The 25819-nt window shown below is 42.5% G+C and overlaps 1 protein-coding gene across 3 annotated transcripts in view; it reads right to left on the bottom strand.

Annotated features, from left to right (window-relative positions):
- LOC308314150 (GRAM domain-containing protein 4-like) overlaps nucleotides 1-25819 on the bottom strand; it is a 99783-nt gene that overhangs the window by 32838 nt on the left and 41126 nt on the right. For all 3 annotated transcript variants that reach the window (XM_080761592.1, XM_080761593.1, XM_080761594.1), the window contains 2 exons: nucleotides 725-848; nucleotides 134-195 (listed from right to left, as the gene is read on the bottom strand). In XM_080761592.1, the coding sequence (XP_080617718.1) occupies nucleotides 134-195; nucleotides 725-848 (186 nt within the window). The remainder of the gene's footprint in view (nucleotides 1-133; nucleotides 196-724; nucleotides 849-25819) is intronic.

The following is a 25819-nucleotide window of genomic DNA, read 5'->3' as shown; positions in this document are numbered from 1 at the left end:
GATTATTGTCGGTAACAAAGGTATCACAACAAAGATGCTTCATCACGCAACCCAATCTTTGACAAGATGTTGGAAAGATTTTTAAAATAATTACGCCTGGTTCCATGTTGCTAAGTGTGTTTCTCCAGCTCACCTGTACCGTTGGCTGTGGTGGGGGATGCAGATTTGGGGGGTAGAAGAGGTGAATCTTCAGGTCTGAAACATGCAAAAAGCAGAAGACGACCACATCACATACACATACTATGCGTTACAGTGTTTCCCCTGTATTTTATTCCTTGGGGGCTAGGTAGAAAAAAACGAGCAACAAAGTGAATAATTACAATTTGACGGATATCACGATTCACCACTCAACGTTAGAGGTCCTGTGATTAAAGACGGCCCTCAATAATATCAGAATTGGAGGCCAGAAACGTTAAAAAAAGAAAAAGACTCAACAAAGAACAGAACACCCATGAGGCAGTCATGTTTTATTTATTTTTCTTTTTATAATTCTCTCTGACACAAAGCAGTACTGTAGTACGAACGCGCACACACACAGACAGTTACACACACACACACACACACACACACACACACACACACACACACGCACGCACACACGCACACAGTCTGCATCTTATGAAATCTTATGAAATAAGGACAACCATTGATAGTGCGATGCCCTAAGTGAGCGCAGCTGACAGCGGACCCCTCGGGGGGGTGTCGGGGGTCTTACTGTACGTACCTGGGGGTTTTCAGCACTTCGTTCATCTTCTGCTCCAGATCCAGCCTCCGGGTTCTCTCTCTCTCCAGGTCCTGCTTCAGCGTGTCGATGTTGGTCTCCTCTCGGAGCTTCCTCAGCTCCTCTTCTGCAACACAGAACAGGAGGAATAAACACACGTGAGGATCCGCTGGACCGTCAACATATAAAGGATCCTGATCCGTGAGGATCCGATAGCAGAGTGCATCAGACGGTGCTTTAGGCTCCCCGACGGAATAGACACAGCTATTTCAAAAACTTCCACATTCGATTAAGCCGCTGATTCAGCAAGCATGCGGGTCATGTGCAATACATAGGGAAGTGCAATCAAACCATGCAACAATATACACGTTGTAAGTTATGTTTGGGGGATATAAAATGTATATCGTCGGTCGGGTGGAAACCTCTTTTTGCGTTTTTAACTACTTTAACTACTCGATCATACTACAGAGTCACACAAAGTATCAAAAGTAGCAGGTCTGCAAGCTCAAAACGTGGCGTAAAGTGACACTAAAAGCATATATTGTACTTTCTGTATAGATGTGACGTCAGTCATTTGATGTGTGGAGAGTTTTTTGACTGCGTGCTTGACTTTGTAATTCTTTGTTTTCTACATGAACTTTTTTTTTTTAAAGAAAGATATCTAAAGAAAGATATCCGTTGCTAACTGGCAGAAAGCTTGTATCTCTATATTTCATTTTGTATGCCCCCCCCCACCTATAAATGAATGCCCTACTTCATCATACAAGAGTTGGAGTAGTGATAATAGCACTCTCACAAGCAATGCAACGAGTTGTGAGCTTGTACGTACATCGGCTATTTTCACAATTGTTTTTCTTTTATATAATAATAATAAAAGGATACAGTGTTGTTAAGACTTACTCCGGAGGTACCAAGTGGCACTATTCATCTGCTGATTCAGAGTGCAGGTCATGTGCAATAAACAGGGAAGTGCAATCAAACCTTGCAATAATATACAGAGTATGTTTCATGTTACATTTTTGGGGATATGAAATGGATATCGTTGCTGTCGGGCAGAAACCTGTAATCTCCATGCTTTAACTTTTTTATTTTGTAAATTAACCCCCTATGTTGATCATGCTACAGCGTCACATGGAAGCATCAAAAGCAGCAGATCTGCCAGCTCAAAAACACAGCGCGGCACGTTTTGAGCTCGTCATACTGTTTTGGCGTTTTCCACACCGACAGAGATGATATATTGGGGTGTATATGGGAAACTGTTTGGCTGCAAAACATAATGCTCCGGCTCAGCAGGAAAGTTATATCTCTTCTCATCATCACCATTTCGTCCTTCCTGGACGACCGAAATGTCATTAAACCAAGACTTTCACACAGCTGCTGCCAACTAACGGGACATCTGTCCAGAGGATTTCTAATAAGCTGCACTGTCTGTAATAGTTCATCAAGAGAGGCTCAACACAGTCAACAGTATGCCAAAGGAAAGTACACAACCCCTTCTTCTCCTAAAAGCACAGTTGCATAACTTTAACTGAGCACATGGGACTTAACTACCAGTACTACCAGACGCCTGAGGGCAAGAACGCGCTGACACAACAGAGCTTCTTAATACGGCACAGTTGAGAAGCAGGAGTTGGTGTCAGTGAGGTCAGATGTAGAGTTGCTGTCCGGCTCAATTATGTGCAGATCTAGTACGTCAAACCATGCATGGCTATCCTCAGGGTTTGATGCAAATCACAAGCAAATCATTGGTTTCCTTCTGAAAATTCACCTGTCACTGTCATCAGGTCAAAGGGAGAGAATGTGATTGCCCGCCCCTCTTTATCCCCCCCCCCCCCTCCCCTTTTTCAGAATTATTTCTAATCCAACAATGTACATAGATGTAATGTGTTTGAGATATATCAGTTGATATCATTATATATCTTTTTTTTTTCATTTTGTTTTTATCCCACGATTTTGTAACCCATTTTTCACCTGTGTCAATCATCTAATGTGATCCTGGGCTCTACACACCCTCCACCAGCCTAGTCCCCATATATGGGGGACAAGGGGAGAGCAACGGACTTGAACTCATGCTTCCTTCATGCCTGAGTGTCCAAGTTGCTCCTTTACACCTGACAGGGGGGAGTTTCCCTGGTTGGACGTAGCGTGTGGAAGGAACACGTTATTCCAACCAGTTCCTTTCCCCTCCATCAGGTGCCACGGCTGGCCAGGGGGAGGTAGTTTAGTGACCAGGATTACTGCATGTTTTTTGTGAGGGTACCTACCCTAGGGGACACGGGGAGAACATGCAAACTCCGCCTTCGGGTATGGGCACTGATGACGCGGAGGAGGAAACACGCCGCGAGCACCCACAGCGTCCCGAGCGGGAATCGAACCCAGGACCTTCTAGCTGTGAGGCGACAGCACTACAAACTGTGCCACCGTGGCACCGTGCCCCCCCCCCCCCCCCCCCCCCCCCCCGTGTCATTGACTGTGCCCCTCCATGTCACTGACTGTGCCACCTTGCCCCCCACAAATAATGACCACACCAGGGGCCACAGGCGCACCGTTGCTCCAATCCTCACCAGACATGGCACACACGACAATAGTCAACAAAACAAAAAAGATCACATAGAATGCTCACCGAGAATATCTCGGTGAGCATTACTCTGATCAGCGCAACAGAGGACTGGATTTGAAGGCCATGTAGTGGCCTGGAAATCTAGTTATTAAGAAGACAACACCCGATTCTCAATTAATTGATTAACATACACGAGCTAGATTAAGTGGGTTAGTGGTTGCAAGTGTGGGTTTCGGCATATTTTCGGTTATTTGCCCAGTCCTAGTGTGAGTGCTATTGTTATGTGTGTGTGTGTTTCTGCGTGTGTGTGTGTGCGCACACACACATGTCGTCGTGGTATAGCCATTAAGGATGTGTGACATTTAAATGTGCTGCATTCATAATTACCGCCGGATAAAGTAAAGTACTGTCAAACACCATCACGTCACACTCGTATATCGTCAACATCGGGCAGAAACCTTGTATGTCCATATTTCAACCATTTATGGTTATTATTTTTCTACTACATCATACAAGAGTGCCACGCAAAAGTAGTGACAATAGTCAATCTACAAGCTCACGAGTCACAATGCATTGTGAGCTTGTCGTTTGGCTATTTTCACTACATAAAAACATATTTTAAATAATAATAATAATGAAGGAACAGTTTCTGTGGGACACACAAGGTTTCCACCCAACATGTCCTCCTATAATGACCTTTCTACTTCAAGGGGAAAGAGCAGGAGAAAAGGAAGATAAATTTGGCTGCTATGAAAGCCTGTCTCGTTTAGCACCTGTTAGCGCTCATTAAAAATGAATGGTCTTGGCATGGAACACCTTGACCTATATGGTCCCCAGTGTGGTGGTGGAAAGTAACTAAGTACATCATGTACTCAAGTAAATGCACTTAAATCTTTATATCTTTCACTGGAGTATTTCACCAATGTCCAATACAATTCCTAAGGCTTAGGAAAGCCTTCATTGTACCTTCGTGCCACAAAAACAATGCCATGTCAACTAGGTTTTCATTCCAACAGATTATTGATTTGGGCAAATTAAATGTATACATTTCATCTCAGAGGGAAATACTGCGCTTTTTACTCTTATTTGAAAACTTTACTTACTATAGTTACTTTGTAGACTTTGGTAAGACTGTAAGCTAATAGGCAGTTTGCAGGATGAACCCTTCTGATTTAGGTGACCCCCATTCCCCAGCCTTTCCTGTATAGTGGCTACAGGGAAGGGAAGTGAAAATGCAAAGAATTCGCTATTTTTGACAATATTTAGTAGGAACCCCAGATTGAAATTGGTTAATCCTGAAACTTTCTCAGTGACATAATTCCTTGACACTAAATGTTGCATGACACTTTTTTTTTTAAAGATTTTTTTGTTTTGTTGCCAATGCATGAATTAGGCTTAGGCTAAGTATATTAGCGATTATATTAGATCGCCTCATATAAGAACTGTGTTTGAAAAATAAACTGATTACCCCTGCCTTTTCACTCATATGGATATGAAGCATCGACTGAAGGTGGAAATGTACAAATATACCCAAAGAGTAACCAAATAAGCGTTAGAAATGAGTCAAACAACCGAGAGACTACATTTCCAGGTAGGCGGGGTGGCTGCAGCTGCCCGTCGCACAACAGAAACTGAATGTTAATTACGTTTATTCGTATTTTTATTTTATTGATATTTAATGTTTCGTGGTTAGTACGAGTCGAGTCACCACCAGCTGAGCTTTCGTCAACGAGGAATCTCAGGAACGCAATGTGTTGGGCGTGACGTATATTAGCAGCGACATTGCCTTCATATGTAGTTTCAAGGCTTTTGCGGCCACATTAATTCCATTTTCTCCAGAAACTGGCTGTATCAAATATGAATGGACATCATTAACGACGCACAGCCACTATGGAGATTTCACTGCAAATAAAAAAAGACATGAACATGTCACTGAAAGTGACGTCAGACTTCGGTGCTCTATAATTTCCACTCAAGGACATTCTGAATATCAGAGTTTTATTTGTAACAGAGTATTTCTAGATTGTGGTATTGATACTGTACTTCTACCTAGTAGTAAAACAATGCGAGTACTTCTCCCACCCCTGTTGGTCTCGGTTATTGAGCTGCAACAGGAGGAATGAGGGCACTGGGGGTGACATTTGTCTTCTGAGGAGACCAGAGGGAGGGAGAGAGGAGGGGACATTAGTCTTCTGAGGAGACCAGAGGGAGGGAGAGAGGAGAGGACATTAGTCCTCTGAGGAGACCAGAGGGAGGGAGAGAGGAGAGGACATTAGTCCTCTGAGGAGGAGAGAGGGTGACATTTGCCCTCCAAAGAGGCGAGGAGGAAGGAGAGAGAGAGAGGACGTGACATTTGCCCTCTGAGGAGACAAACCCCTTTTTGCAGAGGAGGGAAAGTAAATGCAACAGTCAATCAAGCAAATCCATTTACGGAAATCACTTGTAAAAAATACAATAAAGTTTGATAAGTTAATGAACATTTGAAATGATCATCAATTCTCATATTGGGCCTGTCATTATAGGTGAAAAGCAAAAAAAGGCAAATGGTCAATCGGAAATCCCGATGTGTTGCAATGCGACACTTTGTGACCTTGTACATTTTAACAATAATACTAATAATAAAGATCCATTAATATATTCTTGATTATCCGATTAATCAAAAAAGTAAAGTAGAATAATCACTAATACAATTATCGATAGTCGCAACCCTAGAAGCGTCTTTCTTTAGCATGTTTAGCTTCAACCAACGCTAAAATGATGTGTCTATTTACCTTTTTGTTTGTTGATAAGAGTTGATAGAGTATACAAGACGCTCTGGAAAAGAGCATCCGCTAAACGCCTAAATAGTGAATTGTATTTCCCTCTGAAGCAAGCAACAGCAGGTTCCTGAGCCGAGCGACAGTCCCACAGCTCTAAACCAGGCACAAAGATACATTCCTTGGTGTAGAAGTGGATTAAACAAAGGTCATTAGCCTCTCATAAAACATAAACATGACCGTGTACTGACACTGTACTGTACTGTACACAGTGCACGCTTGTTTACAGTCTTCCTGTTCACAACTCGCACACAAACACACAGATGCGAAGGAAGTTGTTTTGGTAGCAGTGGGAAATGTAACTGTGTAGACGTGGTAAACTGGACCGGAGTTGGCTCTGGACTTGGACCCGTTTTCACCGATTTACAAGCTCACAACTTGTCGAGATGTGACTAAATAATAACTATATTGCATCATTTGGGACATGGGTTATTTGTTTCCCTTTTCCTGGAAAGTAAACGTTTTGGACATACAAGGTTTTCACCCGACAGTGATGAAATAGGACTTGAATATCGGGTGAATATCTCAAAGTGAAAACAGGAAATGAAAGTCAAACTGTCACTGACACCTGAACAAGCCTACGGCAAGTGATAATGAAGAGAGTGCGCGCAGAAGGAAGTGTCTCTTCTCACCTCATAAACGTGTCATGTCTCAACAGTGTAATCACATCAGTCACAAACTGCGCTGAAGCTATAATTACAGACTAGCAATGTTACAAACCAAGTGTTACAAAGCACACTTTGCGAGAAGTAGAGCCTCTGGTTTAAATAATATTAGCAAGCAAGCCGGGGAGGGGGGGCTCTACTTCTGGGCTCCCCCCCTTTTACAGAAAAAGTCACCTAAAAAAAAGAAAGTCACATAATAGGCAGTTTTGGCAACACAGACTAGTGAGGTGGCTCCTGACACAGTTGGCAAAGGACAAGAGAAGTCAGAGCAGTGAAGTAGACCCTGGAGAGAGGAGGGAGAGACACACACAGACACAAGTCACACAGAGAGAGAGAGCGAGAGAGAGAGAATAGATGAGAAGCTGGGGGACCAAAGTACATTATCTGAAAAAAAGGAACGAGAGTGATGTGGAATATAAAAGAAGAGTTGTAGCCAATGTTGCCAAGTCTGCTTATTATAAGCGACTTTGGACTCATGTGGCCTAGTCGGGTGTTTTTGGTTTGCTTTCATAGACCTGGTTGCTTGGTTCTCTCTCAAAATCTGGCAGTACAGGTTGAGAGAGAGGACAGTGACAGCAAAAAGGACAGGGTGGGGTGGCATGGACGTGACCAGAAACACAAATAAGCATAAAACAGGAATCCAGCCTTAGGGGACACGACCCCCCCGAAAGCATGCGCGCGCACACACACACACACACACACACACACACACACACACACACACACACACACACACACACACACACACACACACACACACACACACACACACACACACACACACACACACACACACACAATGTGTGGGAAAGATGAAACGGAGAGAGGAAGGCAGCGCGACGAAGATGAGAAACTTGAGATGAGAAACCAGATGGGAGACTCAGTGACAGATGATACACAGATATACTGTATAATGTTTCAATGATACAGAGATATCAGTGGATTCATTTAGTCAACTGTACTGTGTGAGAAAAGAAGAAAATTAATTAAAAAGATATGCTCCAACATTGCATCACAATATTGCAAACACACCAGTCTAAAAACCCCCAGTGGTCCCCTAATAATTTCTCCAGTCTTTCACCAGCTAGCAATCCAACGCTAATGTGAGTATAGCATCTCCACTCGATTGATCAAAAGCACTATAAAAGACCAATTCACGGGATCGGCACTGGGCCGGATCAATCAAATTCACGTAGATTTACGTGAGACGACGGTTAACTGGTGAAATTGTCAAATTATATTTACGAAAGAGCAAACGTATGTGAAAATAGCCGATCTACAGGCTTTTAGTTTGGCTATTTTCACATAATGTATCTGTGGAACAGAGTCCATATCATACTGGATATATATATATATATATATATTCTCTGACTACTTGAAAGGTAAGGAAAAACGAGAAAGGGCTGAATAATTAAATTATTTATTCTGGCAGTACATGAGTTAATGTGTTGAATCCATGACCGCGGGGTGACCGCACTTTTGCTGCTGCTGCCCCCAGTCTCTGGAATAGTTTCCCCCTTTCAATTAGATCAGTGCGGTCCATTGAGGTTGGCTAATGTCGATTTATTTATTTGTTTCCTCCATTGTGTTATGTACTGTATGTCTAGTGCCTTCGAAGGCTCATACTAGGCACAGTGTACAGTATATACATTATTTTGATGTTTTGTTCTTTCTGTTCAGCCCTTTGGTCGTATGAATAGCGGCCATCTTACGATCATGGCAAGGTGCTACCTACGTAGGTGCAACTTCCAATGGCAGCCCATTCATCCAAACAGAATCTAATTGTATTCAACGTCAAACTTACCAACATTGCAGCTGTACGGAAAGCTGGGGTGGGATTTTAGTTTCAGTGTATTTTCTGTGGTTAAATAATAATATTCCTTCCTATCACACAAAGACTTGGTGCTGCCCCTGTAGTAACTATGAGGACCCTCTAGGGGTCCCGGACCCCATGTTGAAGACCCATGATCAATGCAAACCTGCCATCTCACACACACACACACACACACACACACACACACACACACACACACACACACACACACACACACACACACACACACACACACACACACACACACACACACACACACACACACACACACACACACACACACACACACACACACACACACACACATTAGGTCTAGTGTGGTTGTAAATATACAGTGAGTGAACAGCCCATTTCTACCTGTCAGGTTAGCCACAGAGATGTTTACAGTAACAGATGGCAGAAGCCCAGAGTCTAGGAGGCCACACACATAATCTGTAGCTTAATTAGTCAACACTGAGTCCTCACATCACCGGAAAAAGTGTCAAAAAAGTGCAAAAAAAGCGATAAGCCTCTTAATTTGTAGATACATTTTATCTGCCACATACATGTAGCCCTAATCACAATTATTTGAGATAATCTCAATTATTTTTGCACAATTGTCACTTCCATTTTTTCCAAAAATAGCAGAATGAGATAAACTATAAACTCACAACGTGTCACAATTGTGAGATTTGATTACAATGCCTAATATATATATTAGAGATGCTTCAATCCCTTTTTTTGGGACCGATACCGATCACCGATTTCTGAGTGGTGCTGCTAGCCACTCAAAAATTGACCAATGCAGTTCAGACTTTTTGAGTGGGTTAAGTGAGTTTAACGCCGTTACAATCAGATAGGACTTTTCTGTTTGGATGTCAAGGCCAGAAAGTAGGTTTCTTTGTACGTTGACGTCTTCCTCTCCTGTTGAAAGGTCTGAGGCAGTGGCGGAAGGTTCCCCTAACGACAGTGGGTGCCCACCTTAGAGTAGCCTATATATATTTAAGGTGCCCACCCGCCCCGCAATTTATTATTATTGGCTTATTATTTTGCCAGCGGGTGCTTCGGCTCCTGCGCACCCGCGGAGTTGACGCGGTTGGTCTGGGGACCAAAACGTCATCATGAAATAAAGCTTTTTCTGGTTTCTTCCACTTCAAATGAGGACCTACAGTACACTGCCCCCTCCCTGGAGAACCCGCCTTCAAACGCTGGGCCGTAGACAGAAAGGAAAGGAACAGAGCAGCTAACTGATTCCTGACCCTCACCTCGGGGGGCTGCTTTGGCTCAGGGAGGAGGTATGGACATGCTTTGTATTACACTTTAACATGAAGCCTACCAGCGGTGGCAAGGCCCTAAGCTGGTCAATAATTCAATAGCACTATGTTAATTTTGTCGACTGCCTTTTTTCACTGACAGAAACTAAATAAAAACTAATCTATGATGACATGCATGGTGGGCCCTGAACAGCATGCCAGTGTATGGAACTCCAACCTCCCCCGTCAAATCAAACTCAACTTCTTCCATGCACGGTAGAGTCTGTTTTCCTATATGGCAGTGAATGCTGGACCCTGAAGCCAACCCTGCAGAAGTCTCTAGACCTATCCTACACCAGAATGGTGCATGCCATACTTATCAAGAGTACACACAATGTTTCCAATATGAATCTTTATGACGGAATGCAAAGGATGAGACAGAAAATGGTAGCCAGGAGAATGAGACTAGCAGGACACTGCCAAAGACACCAAAAGCTGCCAGCCAGCAAATTAGTGCTGGCTGGAAGCGACGATGGAGGGCTCGTCTGAGGACGACCCAGAGAGTTATATAGGGCCACAATGGAAACAAGTCCTCAGGACCTTTTTGTGTTATCCTTTCAGCCTTAAGGTCCTTGCAGACTGCTGTCATTTTTCAGAAAAACGAATGTTGCAAAAAAATAATATAATAGAAAAAATTAAGCAGTCTGCAAGGAGTCAGGACCTTTATTGTCTTACTGTAGCAAAGCTGTTTACATTTATGTAATGACTAATAAAGTATTCTACCAATGAAAAAAGGCCAAAATAACAATTAATCTGCTCAGACGTGTCACATTGTGAGCTTTATTGAAGATGCATGATAGAAAGAGAAAACAGAAGGGTTGCTGGTACAGAGCCACGAGGGAGTGGTTTAACTTGACAACGGTGACACTGCACCGTTGGCAACTTTAAACATTGACAATGGTGAAGGTGCAACCGTTGCATGTTTAAACACAGCACTGTTGCATCATTAAACGTGACAAAAGGGCAGAGAACGGCAGAAAACCGAGGCTGCCATGAAAGTTTAAAGACAATGTCACCAAGGCCTACGGGACAGAGAGACACAGCGGGACCAAAATGTCATGCTAAACCTGTCCTCCAGCTGTCTTCACAATGAGTCAACAAGTCTTCTACAGAGAGTCTGTGGCAGTCAGCCAAAGAGGCAGCAGTGTTTTTCACAGACGATAACTAGACAAAAACGAATGATTAAAAGTACGACTTAATATTAGGGATGTTAACAATTAATCGGAAATTGATGAATCACCAAAAATAAATGAGTCAATGGATTTTACCATTATTGGGGGAAATTGAGATTATCAGATTATTAAAAAAAACTAATCTTATCAACTAACCGGTTAAAGGACCACTTTTGAACATCTCTTCATGACTAATGTTCATGATTAAACACCACCATTTTTTTCTACTCAGTCTGTGTCTCATAGGAGGGCTGTGGGCAGTTCAGACACCCGCCCACCAGTGACATCATCGTTAGGCAGATGCATTTTTAAACAAGATTTGTTTTGAAATATATTTAGATTGTTATTATCATGAGAACGATGGCTTCCATTTTTGCATTGCAACTTTTCAGGAAAAGAAAGTTTTCCGTTTCTATTAGCTTGGATTCCCCATCGATGATGTCACTGGTGGACGGGTTTCTGAACTGCCCACAGCCCTCCTATGAGACATAGATAGACTGAGTAGAAAGAAATTGTGGTATTTTATCATGATCATTAGTGAGGACCTTATATGAAGGTAGGTTGAGAAGTGGTGAAGTGGTCCTTTAATGAATGATGAGGTTATCAATGATCAATAATTAACAAATTCATTGATAATTTGCATCCTTGTTTCCTACTTATAATAATAATATATTGACAATTTAATCAACACATGAAAACTAGACTAAAATGTTTAGGGAGGGAGAAACGACCAGCATAACTTAGACAAGTAATCTCATGTTTGTTGTGTGCACAATGTCACGCTCCGAAAATAGCCGTTCTACAAACTCAATTTGCATTGTGAGCTTGTATATTTTCGGCATGCACCGACTATTTTTTTAGTTTATAGATCTCTCTTTTTTTTTGCACAAATATTTCAACCCATTATCAAGAGCTTGTGACTATACCATTATAATAACAACATTGGTTCCATTGGAATTCTTTTGGAATTCTTTCCATTTCCTGAACAAGTAGACTATAGTGCTTTGGACAAGATTTCCACCAAACATCTGTGCCTTGACAGTTCACACAGAGAACGGGCAGAAAGCCACAACACTAAAGGGAGCAATCATGACCTGGTACCACCCGAATTTCTACTACTACTCTGCCCCCAAAATGTGGAATGCACTGACACCATCCATAAACAGGATGTGTATCACTGGTTTCTTTCTAAATTGGCCTGAAAAACATCTATCAGGAGATCACAAGTCATTTTACCATCTCTTTTGTACATACTAGCGTGTTGATGATTGTTTTGTGTATATATTTATCACACAGAGACCAGGACAGACAGTGACAGCAATTACACACATGGGGACCGGCAGCCACCATCCACCTCCTTGGAAGAGTATCAACAACACACAGAAACCGGTGTCACTGTGACTGTGGGATCAATGTTATTGGGTTATAAATATACAAAATTGAACCCCTGCGGGTCCCAGATCACCCCCCCACCCTTCCTCCTCCTCCTGATGCAAATACAGTACATAATGAGAAAGCTGTCAAATCCAGGCAACGGCCGTCTGCTTGCTTTTCCTCCCACCTCCCCGCCACACGTTCAACAACAATAGAGTGCTTGTTTTCACCAACCAACTGATGCTGGGACAAAATAAATAAACTAAAGCAAGGTATTAAGAGTTTGGGCACACCCTTCGGATGTCCTTTTGGAGGAAAACACACTTTTCTATCAGACTTGTCGCCGACAGCCAGGGGTCTGAGCCCTCGGGCTCCACAGAACCACACAGGTCAGGTAAGTGATGCTGTGATCCGACGGCTCTTAATTTAGACATCTGGAAAAGAAGGTGACTCATGCCAGGAAGGAAATTAACTGTCTGTCACGGCGCCTCCGCTCCATCGACCACCTCCTGGATTTCCTGCCCTCAAGTACGAGACAAGTAATAATAGACAACCGGGTCTATTAAAACCAGCGCAAAAATAGGTGCCCTATAGGCCAATAACAAAAAAAACATGGAAACGATTATGACAATTATGCAAAAACAATGATTATGTAATAATTGTGAGAGGCCCTAGTTGTGCAAACTACATTCTAAGGCAGTATACCTGTATGCAAGCAGTGCACGCACGCATGCTTGTACCCATACCGCCAGTGCTTGCTACAGACCTAGTAGAAAAACATTGTACCGTTAGTGAGGTCCAATTATATTATGACGATACTGTAACTGTACGTCGTTCTTTAAGCGGTTTTAAAAACAAAAAAAGATCTGTTTTTTTTTGGACATACAAGGTTTCCACCCAACAGGGACCCCGTGTGTTGCCTTGCAAATTCTTCATAAATACCGTGCAAGCTGGGAGTGTGTGTATTTATTTATTTTGTGTCTATTGTGGAAGAATAGAAAATCAACATGCAGTGTGTGTCTGTCCGGTGGCTTAGTTGCATGGCGATGCATCAAGCAATCTCTGTGACCGAAGATTATCTCTATGACCTGATCCCCCCAGGAGCAAATTGAACTCTTTGTTCTGAAGCCTCAACAAATAGCTTTTGCACCTCCACAGACAGACAGAAAGCCGCACAGACTGCGTCACAGGCAGCACTCAGGAGGTGGCATTTGAGCTTCTGATTGCTTCGGTTGAATGGCTGTCATGCTGTACTGTGATATATTGGCCCTTTCTTTTTTTTTTCTTTTACTATATATGCAGCCGATGTGTCCACATTTTAAACTGATGAATAGAGTACAATGGACCACAAAATGGAAAGGAGTCTCCAGGATATTTTTGTGTTATCTTTTTAGCAGAACCTTTCACTGTACTATGTACCTGCCCTGTAAAGTAAAAAGAACTTTCAACCTGGAATCACTATTTTGGTTTTCAACGTTTTCAAGTTCAACAATAGCTCAAGCTAGTTGTGAAAAAAGAAAGAAAGAAAAAAGTGATGTATGGTAAGCTTGTAGATCGTCTATTTTGGAACATTTGTCTTAATAGGGCATAAGTGGTTAAGACAAAATTCATTTAACCAATTGATGCCTGAGGCCGAATCTGGGAACGCCTTCTAGGGCCTGACCTAAGGTTTCTGAAAACCTTCAAATTCTGATGATTTAAAAAAAAATAGTTATGTTGCTACATGTATAGCAATAGCTGATGAGACACAGAGAGCGTGCCGGCATCAAGGGTAGAACAACGTATATGTTGCACCAGGCGTCAATGGGTTAATCAAAAAGTTCTTTTTGATTCAATTCAAAAGTTCAAAAGTAAATTTTCAGTTATTTGTTTACTTATATAGAATGCTAACACCAAACGTGTTAGCCATTAGCTAAAAGTGGGTCAGACTGAGCATTAACTGCAGTACAATCTATGGCTCACACTCTTATGTAAGTGTGGAACACATGAAAGCCCAGGCCACCGGTCTTGGCCAGTACACTGCCCTTACTGCCCTCATCACCACATGCATCATTGAAGGGGAGAGTGTGACAGGAGGAGCTCTATTCACTCAGCCCAGGGCCATGCTTCTATGCTACTGGTCACAGACACAGGCAGGGCCATGCTTCCATTCTAGTGGTCACAGACACAGACAGGGCCATGCTTCCATTCTAGTGGTCACAGACACAGACAGGGCCATGCTTCCATTCTAGTGGTCACAGACACAGACAGGGCCATGCTTCCATTCTAGTGGTCACAGACACAGGCAGGGCCATGCTTCCATTCTAGTGGTCACAGACACAGGCAGGGCCATGCTTCCATTCTAGTGGTCACAGACAGGGCCATGCTTCCATTCTAGTGGTCACAGACACAGACAGGGCCATGCTTCCATTCTAGTGGTCACAGACACAGACAGGGCCATGCTTCCATTCTAGTGTGGTCACAGACGGACAGACAGCCCTTCAGACAGACAGACAGGCACTGCAGGCAGGCAGAAAGACAGTTACAACAGGCTCTCTGACAACGGGTATTGCATACCAAGGTGGCGATGGGCCATGCGTATCCCTACTTGCATCGTCCGTTAACCAACATGCATCGTTGCCCAACAGAGAGGAGAAGCTCTCAATGTTTTAACCATAATAATACAATGAAATATACTAATAACTAAACAAACATCTCACTTGAATTGTATTGCAATACTTAAAAGAAAAAATAAACGTTACTCTGACTTAGACATACCATAAACACAGCCCTCAGCATGGGGTGCATAATTATAGGAATTTCTTTTGGGGGGGTGAACTTCCCCTGAAAACGATAGTTTCCTGTAGATTCACAGGCTGTGAAGAGTTGTACAAACAACATCCTAGGGTTACAAAGTCACCTGCAAGCATGCACGCAAACAAACACACCCACGACCGCAACGCAAAGACAGTTAGATGCAATCACAACGACTAGTGACCCGCCCATTTCACTTCGCAAGCCTCCATCTGTCACAGAACCACTGCGTGTATGAGCTGTCAAGTGCTGCCGTGGCAGACTCTACAACCAGACGATGCTGCTTCACGTATACTCGTATATAGGGTTGGGTTTATGAAAAAAACATGCTGTATATTTCTGGCGGTTACGTGTACCGAATCTACAGATGGGTCAAGCAATCTCTCTCTAGTCTCACAAAATAGCGAGAAACCCTCGGAGGTATTCATGGGGGATAGTGGTTGTGATTTCTTTTCGCTGAAAGGCTGACATGCTGCACTGCGGATATAGGGCTGTCACGATTACAAATTTAGGTTGGCGATTAATCGTAAAATTATGTAAAAAAAAAAAAACAATTAGCAATTTAATTGTGTTTTTGGCATCAAACATTGGAATATATGAATACAACTTAAAATTCTGTTACATTATGACAAATTGCACCGGACAGACATGCCAAATAATTTAAATATACAAATGCATCATTTAATAACAATATACTTTCAAAACTGTAAAAATAGCGGAAATAGATGATCTGATTTGAGCTAGATCTGCCATTTCTCGTATTATTTTTTATATTAATGAAATCCACATGTCTCACAAACATACACGATGCAATGCAATATAACTGTACATTGTACAAACAAAATAACAGGTAACGCAATTGCATGATGGTAACCATGGCAACGAATGGTTTCCGTTTCCTGTTTCTGCACAAGCAGGGCGAGTGTATTTCCAATCAGTTTTTTTATACCCAGCATCCTAATCAAGGGAACTTGATTCAGCTGGTGGGGCACTTCCTGACGAGGGAACCTCCCGGGAGCACTTCAAGTCAAGGGACTGGTTTCAGAAAGGGCCTCATAGTCTAGTCTATGTCTGACTCCTCCTGGTGGGGGGCTCCGTCCTCACAGGCTGTAGGAAGACTAGAGGGGGTAATTCTGGGGGTCCTCGACATGAAAAGGTTTGAGAACCACTGAGTTAAGGTTGAAAACTACAGCTGAGTAAAACTCGGCAGGTTGTATAAGACTGACCTTAGAGCCGGGGGGGGGGCTATTGCCTGGTCTATATTTATGTTTTGCCACCGGCACTGGTGCATGCCATGGTCTAGCATAGCACTGTTTCCATTTTTCCAATAGTCGTTCCAATTGGCTGCATACGTACGTGCAGCAACTGCAGTTGCTCTTATAGTCTCAACTCGATCAAGGTGTCAGATGGGCTAATACACAACAATGACCCCAAGTGTCCCAGCACTTCTTTTTTACGTCCCGACAGCGCCACTGCCTTAGAGACAGTACACTCTGATGTAATGCTGTTATATACAGTAGATAATTAAAATAATAGTGGGTGTTACTGTTATATACAGTAGATAATTAAAATAATAGTGGGTGTTACTGTTATATACAGTAGATAATTAAAAGAATAATGGGTGTTAGATTTAGATTGTGTCAATATTGTATTATGCTTGGCACATTGGCACACCCATGGCTCTGGGCACAGCTACATCTATCACGCAACGTTATTCATTTTGATTCGCTGCAGCTGTGCTGTTTACTGCACTAGCCTGCCGCGTTTATCTAACAAACTTCAACACCGGAGTGGTTGGCAGAACCGGATCCAACGTTGAGGAACCGGAATCGGTTCCATCACATTTAATTAATCCATTTTGGGCGGGAACCCCTTATCTGATCTCAGGTCAGAATGGGTTAATTGTAACCGTTTCCAAATACCAAGCTGGTATGTACTACTGTATGTCGACGTCACCAAATGGATCGTAAGGGTCCATTTTGTTACTTTTTTGTACACTCTCAGAATTACAGACCAGTAAGAGTCTATTTGGAACCTATAGAAATTGTTAAAGGGAACCGTTAAAGGAATCAGACCGTTAAGAGGGAGTCGTAAATGAACGGGCATATAAAATCTTAATATAAAGGATCCCACCTTTTAACAATTTCAGCCTTGGTTTTCATGCAAATTCATGTTAATTCTCAGTGTAAACAACAGCTGCATACAGTACATGCAAGTGTCAAATTAGGTTTTCATTTGCTCCCTCTTTTGCTGTAGTCTCATGCCAGCTTGCCTGCATTCTGGGTTAACACTGACATCCATGACGATGCAAACAGCAGTACCTTTTCATCCTGCTTACGGAGGTGGAATACTAAACTGCTGTCATTTCTGCACAGCTTGCATACATAGCCAGCTGAATGTTATTGATGACGCACTGCCCATATGACACATTGACGTTAGTGTGAAGATGGAGCCGTATCATTCCAGGTCATTTTTTCAATCTCGCTAAGACAATTTAGGGCTGAAGGCATCAAGGCAGGGCATTCTATACAGAGTCGTGGCCGCGTGATAAAACACATTTTATCACAACGATTGATTTGTCCGTTCATCATGACGCGCTCTAAAAATGTGTCCGAACAAAACCAGCAGCTTTCGTCCACCCGCTTGGAGTGAATGGATATACATATACAGTGTGACATATACGTACAGTATGAATATACAGTGTGACATATACAGTATGAATATACAGTGTGACATATAGAACAGAGCTTGGAGTGAATGAATATACAGTGTGACATATAGAACAGAGCTTGCTGTGCACAATGACCACAAGTTAACTGGTGCATGCTGCTTATTAGCCCCTTTTCCACAAAGCTGGCTTTCTCAAAGTGCTTCTCGTTAGGGGTGCCGTCATCACTCCCTCAAATGCCCATTGATCTACCGTGTTTACATCAGACATATTTGCGGGTTTGGACTGAATACGTAATAGCAAAATGGCCGCTGTGTGAATATATTGTGAATGGGCTGCTGAGCAACGATTTTATCATTTAGTTTCGCTCAAGGAAGACCCGCCAGAGGCCGACACTCGATTGGTTTCACATGTTGATCTCTGGTCAGATCTCTGAGAGAACATAGCCATGAGGGACAATCAAGATCCCCTGAGAGCATGGATTGCTCTCCTGTGATTTTAAAATGGGATTTTATTTAGCGTTCATTGACAAACTTGGCATCATGATTAAAGGCAGAACTGAACCCTGGGTAAATTCAGATATTTTTAACAGCCATTAAATGAATATTAAATATCCCCATTATCCCATTTTGGGCGGGAACCCCTTTGTGTTTTAAGCATTATGTTACACTTTAGCTATTGAAAAATAGCAGATCTACAAGCTCATAGCGCGGCACTCGGTGCCGCACTATGAGCTTGTAGATCTGCTAAAAATCTTTAAAATCTTTGCTTCTGGGGTTCCTGGAACAACATATTTTCAGATGCGGGCCGGGGGCCAATTACATATCATTCTTTGACATGAAATATTGAGCACCACTGATATAGAAACATACCGGTAGGTATTTCAGAAAACTGTCAGAATTTAGAATACATTTTAAAAAATTTGACGTCAGGCCTAAATGGGTTATTTGAGAAATCGAAAAACATAATCAACAGAATAATCGCCAAGACAATAGCGGATACTTGTAGTCAGATGTCATGCCAAAAAGAGTGCAGAACAAACTCTGGTACGCTCTTTTGTTTGTTTTATTATTTTGCATCTACTAATGGTTCATTCATTATGCAAACCTGACCAGCCCAGGTGCAGATGGGATTGTAAGTGATTCTTTCCTTTCCAGTATCAATGTTCTATGCTTCTATCCTTATCTACAGAGCTGCCAGGACAATTCAATTTCCCCTGGGGATCAATGCAGGTTTTATCAGTCTATCAATGTTATCTTGTATGAATATCCGGAGAGTAGCAAGGTAGCATTGATACAGATACAGGACTGCATATCAAGGATCATATAAACTATATATATATATATATATTATTTTTTTGCACTTTTTTGCAACCTTTTTCGGTGTTGTGAGGACTAATAGTGTTGACTAATTAAGCTGCAGATGATGTGTGTGGCCTCCTAGACTCTGGGCTTCTGCCATCTGTTACTGTAAACATCTCTGTGCCTAACCTGACAGGTAGAAATGGGCTGTTCACTCACTGTATATTTACAACCACAGTAGACCTAATTATTCTCTGCTAGGAGATTGTGTGTGTGTGTGTGTGTGTGTGTGTGTGTGTGTGTGTGTGTGTGTGTGTGTGTGTGTGTGTGTGTGTTGTTAGGGGTGTAACGATATAGTAACTGTATCAACATATCAATTTTAATTGAGACCGAAGGTCGCAGTTAACTACGGAATGGAGCATTTCCCGTCAGTGTCGGGCACCATTATGGTGGCCAGGTCTCGTCGTGACATCATCACGGATGGAGATGTGGAGACCCTGATGTCATCGTAAATGCGACCTGCTGTCGCAGTTAAGCCCATATATAGAGATCCCTGATATCATCACTATTGGCCAGCAACTCTACATCTGACCTCAAACCCTTAGATCTATTCTCCATATATGGATATATTAACCTGTTCTGACATTCCATACGTTGATCCTTCCCCATCCATCCTTCCTCTTCGATGTCTCCCTTTTTACTGATACCTGTCCAAAAGTTATTAGTGCAGCCGCAGCCGCAGCCGGCGAAAACTACAGTTCTCAACAGGCCCGAAAATGAAGGCCTGGCCGTTTGATGAGGGCCCAGCCCTCATCAAACCCTGTACATTCAAGAGAATGTCCCCGCTACCACCCTTAGATCTCCATATACTGTTCTGACATTCCAATATGATGATCTGACCTCATCAAACCCTGTGCACTCAAGACATGCCATGCCGTTAAAATAGTGTGTACCGTTACTTAGAAGTTATTTGTAGCAAATACCAATAGCAGCTTTGCCATGCAATGAGTCTTCTCAGACCTTTGGTTGCATTTCCAATTATTATTTTTGACACAGAAACCCTGTCTTTAGCTTAGAATAAAGCTTTGGCTTTATGTACAGGTATGACCACCAGTACAGTAGCAGCATGCCAGGAGGGGAGTGCCAGATTAAACAGGGGAGGTATTTACTACTACATGCTTTAGTGAAAAGGCAAACAGGCTTATTGGTTTAGTGTCGTGATGAAAAATGTCCCGCTGTGCCGACGACACACATTAAGCACTTAATCCCTAGCGTCCATTTCTGAGCCATGTCAAGCGGTTGTATAGTAGGCAAACATTCACCAAGAAATAGCAGATCTACACGCTACCCTGTGCAGAGAACTGGTGTAGAGATTAGGCGTACATCCATGGCCTAATACGTAACACTTGACACTTGTTCCTTGACATGAACATGTTTGAGAACCACTGATTTAACCCATTCTGACCTGAGATCAGATTCATACGAGGTTTTCCACTGGACACACACTGGTCTGATCAACCCATTCTGACCTGAGATCAGATTCTAAAAATGTCAGTCGTTCTTCGATTTTTCAAAAACAGCAGACCTACAAGGTCGTAGCGCGCCACTCGGTGGCGCGCTATGAGCTTGTAGATCTGCTATTTTTCAATAGCTAAAGCATAACATGATGCTAACACCAAAAGGGGTGCCCGTTCAGAATGGGTTAAGTGATTAAGTCACTCTGCTAAAATGTACGGATACATTTAAATTGTGAAGAGTGTTCATATGAGTCAGTAGCACAGGTGAATGTCCACATAAAAGCTGTGCGCGACGTCGCAATTAGAGAACGATGACTTCTGCTTAACCTCAGGAAAGCGTTTGTCATTCCTCCCACCCAGGTCAGCACGTCGACCCCTGCCAGAACACATTGTTCTACGCAGCTTGATTTCCTCCCTCGCGCCCAGCGTTGCCACTTGCCAAAAACAACAGATCAACAAGCTATAGCAAACATGCCACGGCATGTATGAATTGGGTGTAACAATCTACAGGGCACTTCACTCTATAGGTATACAACCTCAGTGATGAAAAGGACATGGTTACTCAAAACTATAGGTTGATACAGGCACTTGGTACTTTGATTGATTGAATGAAATGCCCGGGAAAAAAAAAATCCAATCCAATTCTTTCCCCTCCCCGCAGCGCAATTGCGCAAATGAGCCTCAGCTGCGCGGAGCTCCGCTGATTTAATTCCGCAGTAGCGAGCGGGGCAAGCACAAACTGATGCAGGTGGAGCCTTTCATCATAACATTTCATTTTGATTTATTTATTTTAATTTAAAAATTAATCCGGCGAAAGTAAACAAATATGTTTGGCTCGGCATCACCTATCCATCTTAACTTTGCAATTGTTTAATATGTTGACAAGAGCATGGGATTGTCTGTGTAAGGGGAAGGTTTTTGAAATGATCATGGATCATGTGCGCTGCTGGCCTCGTTATTAAAAAAATTACAAAAAGAATCACTGCATCATCGTTGTGTGAACCTGGAAGTACCACAGACCAGGATCTCAGCAGACAGCAGTGACAAAACGGACAACGTGGCGATCACGATGACAATGATGTCAGGTAATGATCGTCAAGTTCCATATAGTACAGTATGTTGCCCACCATGCCCACGTAATGTTACACTACCTGGCTACAGGATTATTTGGATACAAACATGTTGAGTTGTAGCCTATACTCCATTGAGCGTCGTGCATCCAAAATAACAGATCTGCAAGCTGTCAACGCGCCATGAAACGGCGTGTCGACAGGTTGTACGTCTGTTTTTTGGGAGGGTATAGCCGGACCCGACGCACGTTACGCATTGGAACAAGCCGTGGGTTTGAGAGGCTGATTGATGTAAACCGTAAACTTACAGTATTGGCCTTGGCCGTAGCTCAGCGGTCCAGGCACCGTGGCTGGTTCGACCTCCCCATCCCGACAGCCTTTACTGCATGTCACCCCCCCATCTCTCTCCCCATTTCCTGTCAGCCTACTATCTATCCCCTTATAAAAAAATATAAAATAAAGGTGAAAGCCACAAAAACAAATAAAAACTTACAGTATTAGTTAGCCTATTTAAAGTTGTCACTTGTCACGACGATATAGCTGTAGCTCTGTTTTGGAACATTGCACGAATAAGATGAATGATAAAGGTTCACTTTTCGAACGGAGACACTACCTTGGACTTGGCGTTACTCCAGTGGAAACTAAATGGAGATATACTTCAGAGGACTCCTGTCCTGGAAATGGAGCCATGAGAAGGTTGGAACTCTGTTCAGCCAACGCGAGTAGTACATTGTGCCTTACCTCCTCCTAAACCTGGCTGTGCACATGGTGACTGGATGGACTGGATGGAGCGGGGAATGTCGATGCAGTGCACAATTGTCATTGATTTGATTGATATTGATAGATATAGACGCAAAGAGCGGCGGAGCATAAATTAATGTATAGTATGTACTAGATACTATTCTGATAAACATTCATTCTGTACAAGGCTGAAACTGTATTTCAGCCTTTAGAGCCGTCGTATAAATAAATAACTAAATTAGGTTACCGGTAATTAAAACAGTTGTTTTTTTTTTCACTGAGACTCGACTCGGACTCGAGCTCCGAGACTCGTGGGCATCGTTATGTTATAATCATGAGCCCATGTCCGTGTACTTGATCTTGAGATACAGTGTACTTGATATGTATTGTGTATACTGCCCGTCTCTCGTAGCATCAAGTACACTGTATCTCAAGATCAAGTACACAGACATGGGCTCATGATTATAACATAACAGGCATCTCTGTTGATTGATTGATTGATTGATTGGACAGAAATATAAACAGCACAAGGTACAGTCAGACATTTGAGCTAAAAGGATAATAGAAAAATGTCTGGGGCTTTGTTTCCATTGTAGTCCCTTCCATGTATTTTATTGATCATACTGTATGAGAAATGACACCAAAATACAGTATCATCAACAAATGCAAAACACTATATGTGTACAAACTAGAAAACAAATGTCTGCAGTGAAAGCCATCACCTATCACCATCTATGGGGGCGGTGAGTTTACCTCCTCTTTAAGTCTCCTGAATTATACACCACAGTATTAAAAATAATGTATTTCATTATTCTATTTATTATTATTCTATTTATTTATTTCCCTTTATTTCAATAATTTATTTCATTATCTACAATCTCACAACAGGTGGCGGCGAAGAGTTGTTGTTGTAGACAGGGAAAGAGGTTATCCAAGTAGAGTAAGTCACTGAAGTCTGTTTCTGTAAGAGTAGAGGGTTAAGTAGATGTGGCTAACATGCTGTTTTTGCCAGTCAGTGAAGCAAGTAAACAACAGCACAGCACAGCGTGTGTGTGTGTGTGTGTGTGTGTGTGTGTGCGTGCGCCAACCGTCCTCACAAGTATAGTAGTTTAAGGGGGAGGAGTTTAATTTTCCTGATAGTCACAAGAACAAAAAAAGTTTTTATGTTTGAAAAATAAGATTTTCTTTAGAGATATGTTTACAATTAAAAAAAGATTCAGGTCGGAGATAAGCAGGAGACATAATGGGTTAGGTTTAAATGTCAAGTGTCTTGCACCTAAAAATAAGATAGGCTTTTTTGTCCTCACAAGTATAGTAGTAATATAAATGTGTGTGTGCGTGGTGTGATGACGTGATGAGGAGGAGATTCCTGGGCAGTCACTGTGAAACATTAGCCTCCCTGCCACCGCAGTGTCAGGAAGCCAAACACCATGTGACTCGTCCCCATTTAGCCCATGGGTCACAGTGGTATAGTGACCTCCCAGCACACCCTGCAGCGCTGCTGCTGCTGCTGCTGGGTTACTAAAGGCTAATCTGGGTTCCCAGAAGTTGTCGCAGTACACAACATGAGACAACAAAGGCTAGCAGTCTCTGATCCAACTGATCAACCGAAGAAATACTCATTATCCCCACTCCCCATTGCAGGTTTTTTTGGTCACTTATTAAGCCATTTAGACCCGAGAATGATTCTACAAATGTCTTCTAAATCATGACAAGTTTTCTGAAAACCATATGTTTCTATGTCAGTGGTGTTCAACCTTTTCCGTGTCAAGGACACCCAGGATTATCTGTATTTGGCTGCGGACGCCCCATCTGAAAATATGTTTTCTATCGTCACGTTTCCCCTCTGTGACTGTCCGTAGTATTTTTTTTTTTACCCTTTCCCCAGGCCATTGGCCTGTTTTGTGGGGCTTAATAAAACTCATGGCAGATTTAGCTGGGAGCTCTCATCGCGCTGATCGAAAGCAGCTATTTCAGCGTGCTACAGTGATGGTGGCAGGGGTGAGGCCGGGGGGGGGGGGTGGGGGGAGCCAGGGAGAGAGATAGAAAGCACAAGCAGGGGAAGACCACGGAGGCAGAGCGCAATGAACCACATTTAAGACAGATGTAGTATCTCGTGTTGTGCTTATAGCGAACTAGACGGTTGTAATGTATCCCCACTCAAAATGCACACTTGCCCGATCGGGCAACCCGGTAGCAACCTTCACCCGCCTGATCTTCTTTTTTTACGTGCCATGGGCAATCGGGCAACCGTTAGTGTCAAGCCCTGCTGACAGACAGGCAGACAGACAAGACACACATTCCTTTGAGGGAAAAAATAGAGAAATCACTGACTATCCACTGTAATCACTGTAATACAACCCCCAACTGGGCCTTGGGAAGACAAAGGTTACTGGACAATGAGTGTTAAATGCCTGGATGAATAGTGAAGACATTAGCAGTCCATTAGCAAAGGCTTTTCCTTTAGAGACTTGTTCTCATAATTAACACTGGATCTGTGAAATGAACCGACTCACATTACTTTTAGCAAGGCAAAAGGTCTCTGTCCAAAATGTCTAAAACTGTTACAGGATTTAAATTCAAAACCAGCAGATCTACAAGCTAAAAATGCAAAGATTTGTGCAGTGTTTCGAGGTTGCAGATCTTGCAGATAGATTTGTTACTTTTGTGTGGTGCTCTATCAGGTTCGGGGATTCATTAACGGGAATTTCGGGAAAACGTAGAATATGGAGAATTGGAGATAAGAGGTTTGTGCCGGACAGCAATGACATAAAACATCATCCTTTCATTTAATCGACACTTGCATACTCCTTTGTGCCCAAGCCACACAGAACAGCAAGGCCTGTTCAAGAAAAGGCTCAAATCTCATTACTACAATATGAGTTACTGCCAGTTTACTGCTGATAGTGTGAGAACAGGCAAATCCCAGAAGTGAACTTTGATTTTTTTTCTTCTAGCATTTCTTTAGAAAATGCAATTTTTTATGCATCACACTACAGTATTAAAAACATCTGTCAAGTTGCCTTTGTGAATAAAATGTTCCAACACCTCGAGTCAAGCGCCTGCAGAGCAGAAATCTGTGACAAACCTACAGTATACGTATGTCAGAAAAAGAAGAAAAAAAAACATAAATATGTGACACCCTTGGGCCTGGGTGGTATATAGTATCAGAAAAAAAACAGCGTTTCAGAAAGGGCCATTACTCATCCCTCTGTCTGAAAAGGAGGCCACAGGCACAAACGGGTCGATACAAAAATAAATATATCATCACTTTCGGGTGAAAACCTTGTATGTC

The sequence above is a fragment of the Protomyctophum bolini genome, assembly GCF_963924005.1.
Source record: "Protomyctophum bolini genome assembly, chromosome: 4".
Taxonomy (NCBI): domain Eukaryota; kingdom Metazoa; phylum Chordata; class Actinopteri; order Myctophiformes; family Myctophidae; genus Protomyctophum; species Protomyctophum bolini.
This window is presented reverse-complemented; position numbering and strand designations above follow the sequence as displayed.